The following is a 9136-nucleotide window of genomic DNA, read 5'->3' on the forward strand; positions in this document are numbered from 1 at the left end:
CTTTATTTTAAATATGGATTTATGTTCTCATCTTTAATGTTGCAAGAAAAAGAAGACCTCTAAAGGCTTAAATATTTTGTTTATATCAGAAAATGACAAAACAAACAATAACACAACACAGGAATAATTTTTAACTTGTGTTCAATTAAAAGAACTTACTAACTTAACTTTAACTGTAGTAATATGAGTGTGGACCTAACTTAGGACAAGAAAAATCAAACACCAGTTCCTAAGTCTCTGTCTCTGTCCTGGCTCAATATAAAGATCTAATACACAAGTATCCTGAAATCCTGAAATCCTAAACTCACCTTATTATAAAACTGCCAAAATGTCCTAATGCTCCCTTTTCCACCAAATACTGACCCGGCTGTATTTATAAAAAGTGCTTTAAAAAGTGATCATCAGGCCACACAGTTACATCTCTGCAGAGATCATTTTGAAAGTCAAATACATACGGTAACAGGGTTTCTTATATCAGCTGTTACATAAATAAAATGTAAATTATTGGTCACATTTTTCCAAACTGCTGGGTCTATAAACAGTAGCACTGAGGGCTGCAGAGCGGTGTAAGGATTACAGCTGAGAGCCATGCATTACAGGAGTCATTGAAATCGTTGTAAACACAAACCCCAGGAGCCTTTTTGTGCAGGAGTAACCAGTGATTGAGCAAGTTCCTGCCCTGTTATCAGTCTATCGCAGTCCCGTTTACGTCTCTTTAGCGCTCCACTTGGATTGTGATACTGGAGAACCCGAACTCAGAGCGCAGGAGCTTTGTTGTCTTCGTGAGGACCATCTGTGAGTCAGCGTTTCCTTCTGAGGAGACAAATAAAAGCAGCATGTTCTCAAAGTTCTGGTTCATGACCACTTCAAAGATTTCACAGTAGGATATGTTTGACATGATACATTTAGGTGTCTTGTTTGGTGTTTTGTAGGACTGTATTCCTGATCTGTGCTCAGCAGGACCTGTTTCAGGTAAGAACAGGTTTTATTGAATAGAGCTCTGATTAAATAAGTACAAATTAAATTATTCAGTCAAGCTAATTCTGTTAAATAGCTGTTTTAGAGGTGAAACCTGGACAAGAAGCAGTAATAAATGATGCAGATCAAACAAAAATAATTTTATAATTTTATAATAATTTTTAAATTAGCAGCTAAATTGTGAAATAAGACATAAAAAATGAATTCTGAAAGCAGGATAGCCTCTGGTGTTACAGGTGGGAAGAGATACTGATTACTGGTATACAACTTTATATTTTTAAAATTTAATTGGCCTAAAATGAACTCGGTTAGGCTATTGCACGGCTGTTTTTAATACATGTGTCTGATTGGTTAATTACAGCTTTAGACAAGCTAGTCGCTAGGGACACGGTTCTGCTCACACAATTTGGTCAGTTAACTGTAAATCATAGTAACCTACCGAAAGTCCAGTAAGCTACATAAGATGATGGTTTGATTAAGGCAGGAAAATCAAGAAAAGAGACTGAAACAGAGAGGGCATGAGAGGTTAAAGGTTGAGGCATGATGGCTGTCTAACATGAGTCTGGTTCTGCTCCAGGTTTCTGCCTGTTAAAGGATGTTTGTCCTCTCCGCTGTAACTAGCTACTAGTACTGTGAGGTGCAATGCTCATGGTGGATTAAGGTGGGGTCAGACTGAGTCTGATCCTGTCTTGGTGTTGGGTCTCTGTTCATAATTTGACATAGAGTGGTCTAGACCTGCTCTGTTTGTAAAAGAGTCTTGAGATAACGTTTGTTGTGGTTTGGCGCTATACAAATAAAGATTGATTGATTGATTGATTGATTGATTGATTGATTGATTGATTGATTGATTGATTGATTGATTGATTGATTGATTGATTGATTGATTGAAGACACTCATACCAGAGGCTAGGACCAAAGGTTAACACAGGTGTAAGAATCTAAATGTATGAGCTACAACATATAATTTTATAAAACCAAAGATGGCGCATGAATTAATTTAGGGACTTAATTTAGGCTATGAGATATGAGGGTGTTTGAGGACTGACAAATGGAAATGAAAATGTCAACGACTGACAGTGACAAGGCAGAAAACAATTCTATCAAGTGTGCGAGGAACTTCACGCTGTCCTTTTCACCATGTTTTTTCCACCTTCAGTGGAAATGTTCAGTGAATTTGGAGTAATAAAAGCTTTGTTAGCTCATATTAAGAGTTCAATTCTATCGTGGAGTAGTGAAGGTAAAGTCCAATTTTTTTAAATTATATTTTTCATCGAAAATACAAAAAAAATGAAAACCACTACAGCATCCATTTGGTTTTTTATAAACTTTTTAAACTTTTTTAAGTGACCCAGCACTTGGTACTCTGGTCATTATGACATATCATGCAAAATGGACTTTTTAATGGTTCTCTACCTGAAATATGTTTCCCTGGCATGTCTACAAACCCCCGAGAATGAAAAAAATCCATTCTGCCCCTGTTCTGATTTCTCCACCTTTCTGTAAATGTGTGTGAAACGAGCCGTTTCAGACTTCAGTGTTTTTGTTACGTAACAACAATATCCGGTCTGTCACTGAGTCAGAGCTCGGAGCTTGTTCAGCCCATAGACTGTATAAAATAATACTGAATCCCTCCTCCGTTTTTCATTACCTGCACAAATGTATGCTAACAAGGAGCTTAGGAGGGAGGCATGCTAGTTGTAGGCTGTCTTAATAAACACAAAGGTCGGTTTTACTCCCCACGTCTGCAGATTTGAAGATCTAGTGAATTATTTTTATTTATCATGGATAAGTGCTAGCGCTAATTAGCATAGCCACATAGCTACATGTTCATAGCTGTAGCTGTAGCTGTAGCTGTAGCTGTGTACCAAGACACACGTCTACATACTGACAAATAAAACAACAAGAAACACAGAATCTGTGACCAATCCTTCAGAAAAGGTCCCGCTGCCTTTCTGGCAGAGGTCGGTTTTACTCCCCACGTCTGCAGATTTGAAGATCTAGTGGATGATTTTTATTTATCATGGATAAGTGCTAGCGCTAGTTAGCATAGCCACATAGCTACATGTTCGTAGCTGTGTACCAAGACACACGTCTACATACTGATAAATAAAACAACAAGAAAAACTAAATCTGTGATCAATCGTTCAGAAAGGTCCTGCTACAGGCGCCTCTCCGTCAGGATCAGATTCAGAGGGTTGAAGTAACGTGATCTCTGAGCAGCCGTGTATATTCAGCCAACATGTAAACATTAGATCAACGTGCTGGAGAGCCGAGGCACATCCACTTCCGGAGGGGGCGTGGTCAGAGAGAAAACAGAGTGTTCTGAGGACTGCTGAAGAAAAGGACTTTTCAGGTATGCCAAAATCTGATTTCAAAGTGTTTTTTTGAGCATAAACTTTAAAGACATGTTTTGGGGACCTCTTAGACCAATATGTATTGATGAAAAAAACGTGATATGTCACCTTTAATTGTTGATGATGATAATGGAAGGTCTTAAATGGTTTGGTTGCTTCATTGTAGATGTTCCTTATTTTGAAAAAAAAAACAACCTTATTTACTTTGTGCATTTCCTTTACACTGCTTGGCAGTACCTGCACCCAAATGGACTTGAAGCCCTTTGTTACTCTTACTGATCTTGTTTCCTCTTGTCTAGATCTTTGCTTGTGTTGTTCTTGTTCTCGTATGTACGTCGCTTTGGATAAAAGCGTCTGCTAAATGACATTGTAACATTGTAGCATTGTAACTTAATCGCCATGTTTGAGTGGGGTGGAGGGATAATGTATATTGAGCTGGTAGTTTTTGAGGAGGAGCTCATTCAGGGTGCTTTGTAATTTTTCCAGCTTTTTGTCCTTTGCCAGTCACCAGCCTATCTCCACCTCTAGACTGTGTGTGGTGAGGAAAGGTAGAGTTGATTTTAGTCCGTACCTGTGGTCACGTGAACAGAAAGTAAAGAGTGGTTCATGTTGAGACTCCACATGTGCAAGCTGTGAACAGCAACCACTCCTCTGACAGACAGCAGCAGATCTCTCACAGCGTTGAAGTTGATGAGCTGAGGAGCGCCTACAGAATGAAGAAAGACCATGTCAATGCTATCTAACAAATTAAACACATGACCTGCAGTCAGTAGAAACATAATGTGGACACAGGCATAGCTGCAGTGTGTTTACCCTCCATCAGTATCCGGAAAATGTCCTTTGTGACTGGAAGTGTCGTTCCGAGGACAAGAACCGAGAACAGGAACGTACAAATCGGATCTGCCACTTTGTACTCAGGCTGCAAAGTCAACAGAAGTATAATTAAAGATAAAAAAAGCATAAATGTTTTCTAAAGTCTGCACTCAACTCTTATTCCTACTAAATGTAATGACAGCTCAGGTGGGTTGGATCACACAGAGCTGTAGAGGGGACAACAGCCTCACAGAGCTGCCTTCATGGCTGTGGACTCTCATTGTGACCTTCCAGTAAAAATCCCTTTTTAATTTCAGTTGCAGTGATGTTAACTCCTTTAGTATTTCAGCTGACACTGACCCAGAAGTGGATGATGGTGGCCGCCAGCAGGACTCCCACACTTTGCAGCAGATCTCCCACCACGTGGATGAAAGCGGCCTTCACGCTTGCGTTGCTGTGGCTGTGATGATGACTGTGATGGTGACCGTGACTCTGACTGTGTTTGTCCCTCTGCTGCTGGCTGGTTGAAAAGCCGTGGCTGTGTCCGTGTGAGGCTCCAGACTGATGGAGGATCAGGACCATCCTTAATAAAACAAAGTGAAACCAGGTTTTAATAGAGCATCTGACCATTTTTTAAAAATACATTCAGCCTGATTTTGACCCAGTCACACTCACAGGACGTTGACCACCACAGCACATCCGGAGGTTATGAGCATGATCTGACTGTCGATGTCGTAGTCCGCCTCAGTGATCCTGTGCATGGCCGAGATGACCAACAGTGCTGTCACCAACCAGATGGACACAACGGACAGCAACATGCCCAGAATCTCTGAGCGCCACAGAGCAAATGTGAGACTTGCACATTAGAAATGTAGTCATACACATAGTAAAAGTGAGAGTGTTGAAACAAAGAAGTGTGTGGTAAACTTTATCAAAAATGACAAAAAGTGGTTGAGAGTAAGTATCTTCTCATCTCCCTCTCAGCATAACATCCTGACATTAATACATCTGTGTTTAATCATCTTATCAGCACCTGCTCGATGCCAGCCAAACGTCATGGTGTGTGTTTGTGGCCTGGACGAGATCCACAGAGAGAAGAGGCTGATCACAATGCTGCCAAAGTCCGTCAGTAGATGAGCTGCGTCTGTCATGATGGCCAGGCTGTGAGCAGCGTATCCGCCTGCACAGAGGAGGGAGATTTTATTCAGGTGAGTAAGAGTGTGTGCTACATGGGGGACCTAAGTTATGAAAACCCTGACAGGTGATATTCTTTCTCACGTTAGATATTAAGCTCTCTCTCTTCAATCTTATCTTTGTCTGTATGTAGAAAACTGAAGGATGAATGGGGTTTTCAGAGTTAATGTACTTTTTTTGTGAGTATTCCTTTAAGACAGGGGTGTCAAACTCATTTCAGGTCAGGGGCCACATACAGCCAGAGTTGATCTGAAGTGGGCCCGACCAGTAAAATCACAACATAATAACCTATAAATAATGTAAACTCCAAATGTCTCCCTTTGTTTTGGTGCAAAAATCAGGAGAAGACATCGAACGTTTTGATGTCTCATTTGTGTATGTGGAGTGAAATTTGTGGATTTTCTGGCAATGTTTCCAGAGGCCATGTCCCATTGTTTTCCCACCCTGCCCACTCTAAGATTTGAACCTCTCACTCTGCTCACCAGAGTTCCATCCCACACACACCAATGTTAAAGTGAGGGAAGAGCTGAAATTTGATGAATTTTTTGAACAGTGAAATCTGTGAAACTGTGAAAGGTATCAAAAAAGTGAAACACGTGTAGATAGCTGACAGTCTTGTGAACAGTTTAAAGTTTGAATGGAGTCTATAAGTGAAAGTATGCTGAAGCTATAAGCTGTAGTAGTTGAAGAAGTTGAAGTGGATTTGAAGATTCTGCCCCATCTGTTTCAATGTCAAAAAAAAAGTTCAAATAAAGTTGAATAATTCAAAAAGTATCAGGAGTGGAAATGTGAAAAGATAAAGTTATACTTAATTATGTTGAAATGCTGACTCAGCATTTCAACATAATAAAGTTGAATAACAATATGCTGAAACGGGCAGATACAAGCACCTTTATTGGTGCATTTGATCAAATGATACTAATTGAAGTGGTTTTGACTGATTGGCGGTGGGATCTGTACAGTCATGGCCAAAAGTTTTGAGAATGACACAACTATTAATTTTCACGAAGTCTGCTGTTTCAGTTTTTATAATGGTAATTTGCATATACTCCAGAATGTTATGAGGAGTGATCAGCTCAACTGCAATTAATTGCAATGTCCCTCTTTGCCTTGAAAATGAACTTTATCACCAAAAACACATTTCCACTGCATTTCAGCCCTGCCACAAAAGGACCAGCTAACATCATTTCAATGACACACAGGTGTCACACACATTAACACAGGTGTGGGTGTTGATGAGGACAAGGCTGGAGATCAATCTGTCATGATTGAGTGACTGGACACTTTAAAAGGAAGATGGTGCATGACACCATTGTTCCTCATCTGTTAGCCATGGTTACCTGCAAGGAAACACGTGCAGCCATCATTGCATTGCACAAAAAGGGCCTAACAGGGAAGTTTATAGCAGCGAGTAAGATTGCACCTCAGTCAACCGTCTATCCGAATTATCAAGAACTTCAAGGAGAGAGGTTCAATTGTTGCCAAACAGGCTCCAGGGCGCCCAAGAAAGTCCAGCAAGCGGCCAGGACCGTCTCCTGAAGGTGTTACAGCTGCGGGATCGGGCCACCACCAGTGCAGGGCTTGCTCAGGAATGGCAGCAGGCAGGTGTGAGTGCATCTGTACTGCACAGTGAGGCGAAGACTTTTGGAGGAAGGCCTGGTGTCAAGGAGGGCAGCAAAGAAGCCACTTCTCTCCAGTAAAAACATCAGGGACAGACTGATATTCTGCAGAAGGTACAGGGACTGGACTGCTGAGGACTGGGGTAAAGTCATTTTCTCTGATGAATCCCCTTTCCCATTGTTTGGGGCATCTGGAGGAAGGCTTGTTCGGAGAAGACCAGGTGAGCGCTACCATCGGTCCTGTCTCTTGCCAACAGTGAAGCATCCTGAGACCATTCATGTGTGGGGTTGCTTTTCGGTCAAGGGAGTGGGCTCTCTCACAATCTTGCCTAAAAACACAGCCATGAATAAAGAATGGTACCAGAACGTCCTCCGAGAGCAACTTCTCCCAACCATCCAAGGGCAGTTTGGTGATGAAGAATGCCTTTTCCAGCATGATGGAGCACCTTGCCATAAAGCAAAAGTCATAACAAAATGGCTCGGGGAACAAAACATTAAGATTTTGGGCCCTTGGCCAGGAAACTCCCCAGATCTTAATCCCATTGAGAACTTGTGGTCAATCCTCAAGAGGCGGGTGGACAATCAAAAACCCACAAATTCTGACAAACTCCAAGCATTGATTATGCAAGAATGGACTGCCATCAGTCAGGATTTGGTCCAGAAGTTGATTGACAGCATGCCAGGGAGAATTGCAGAGGTCTTGAAAAAGAAGGGTCAACACTGCAAATATTGACTTATTGCATGAATTCTGTGTAATTCTCAATAAAAGCTTTTGATACTTATGAAATGCTTCTAATTGTATTTCATTATACCATAGAAACATCTGACAAAAAGACCTAAAAACCCTGAAGCAGCAGACTTTGTGAAAATGTAATATTTGTGTCATTCTCAAAACTTTTGGCCATGACTGTAGAAGTTGAAGAAGTTGAAGTGGATTTGAAGATTCCTCCCCATCTGTTTCAATGTCAAAAAAAAAGTTCAAATAAAGTTGAATAATTCAAAAAGTATAAGGAGTGGAAATGTGAAAAGATAAAGTTATACTTTATCATGTTGAAATGCTGACTCAGCATTTCAACATAATAAAGTTGAATAACAATATGTTGAAATGAGCATTTCAACATAATAAAGTTGAATAACAATATGCTAAAACGGGCAGATACAAGCACCTTTATTGGTGCATTTGGTCAAATGATACTAATTGAAGTGGTTTTGACTGATTGGCGGTGGGATCTGTAGATCAGACGATAAATCTATTTTCTCCACATGCACAGTCACATAATAAACTGAAGCTTTTAGATAAACATGTTTGGGTAAATTAAGAAAATTATACATGTATGAATAAAATAATAGAGATGTGAAAGGTAACTGGACAGGCATGTATTCACATACAGGTAATCTGTCTCCAGTTGTCAAGGCCCTCTGTACACAAAGATTAAAATCCAACTATTTAAGCCCTTTACAAACACTGTCAGTGACCATCTTTTGTGAGTTGGTGACCTACATTATAGGTATCCTAAAAGTACCTGGTTTTGTCTGTGAAAACTACCACTGTTTACTATTACTCATTCAGGCTTTAGGACATATGTTAGAGGTGCAATCAGGTATGACAAGGCTCCGTCTTCTCACCAATCACCTCTCCAATCATGAAGATGAGGCTGATGAAGCAGGCGATGGAAAGTTTCCTTCTGGCCAAACGTCTCACATCGCCTTCAGCTCCCGACACCGTGTCCGTCTCCGGGCACAGACGCTCAGGCTGCCACAGACCGTCCATGCTGGACACATCGTCACTGAACTCTGATGATGCAGAGTCTGAGTAACGTTCACCTGGGGAACTCGTCCTGAGGAAACACAGAGCTGTGAATAATTCCCTAAAAAACAACCTTAAAAAAGTGAGCTAAGGTAGGGAAATAAAATAATACCTGTGCAGACATTAAAGATGACATGAGAGGATAAAAAAGGGCAAACATACCATCCAACAGGCTCCAAATGAGCCTCAATCAGGTGCAGTTTCTCTGACTCAGCTGAAAGCTCCATTTCCTGCTGTGACTGCTCTGAAAGGACTCTCTTTTAGTCTGAATAGAGTTTAAGTGAATCTTGCCACCTGCTGTAGCACGTGTTATCTGACAGGGGTGGAGCACAACAGGAACCAATGACAGGTTACTAATCTCAGGGTGCTGG

The 9136-nt window shown here is 40.9% G+C and overlaps 1 protein-coding gene across 1 annotated transcript; it reads right to left on the reverse strand.

Annotated features, from left to right (window-relative positions):
- Window positions 1–32: 32 nt before the first annotated feature.
- On the reverse strand, window positions 33–9014 carry LOC117806519 (zinc transporter 2-like). The gene is made up of 8 exons (XM_034675476.1): window positions 8928–9014; window positions 8585–8796; window positions 5179–5325; window positions 4821–4974; window positions 4506–4728; window positions 4146–4251; window positions 3904–4038; window positions 33–813 (listed from the first exon to the last, which is right to left on the reverse strand). Exons 1-8 carry the CDS (start codon window positions 8990–8992, stop codon window positions 716–718), a joined length of 1140 nt encoding a protein of 379 aa, XP_034531367.1. The 5' UTR covers window positions 8993–9014; the 3' UTR covers window positions 33–715.
- Window positions 9015–9136: the final 122 nt, after the last annotated feature.

This window comes from Notolabrus celidotus, chromosome 22 (genome assembly GCF_009762535.1).
Source record: "Notolabrus celidotus isolate fNotCel1 chromosome 22, fNotCel1.pri, whole genome shotgun sequence".
NCBI classification, from domain to species: domain Eukaryota; kingdom Metazoa; phylum Chordata; class Actinopteri; order Labriformes; family Labridae; genus Notolabrus; species Notolabrus celidotus.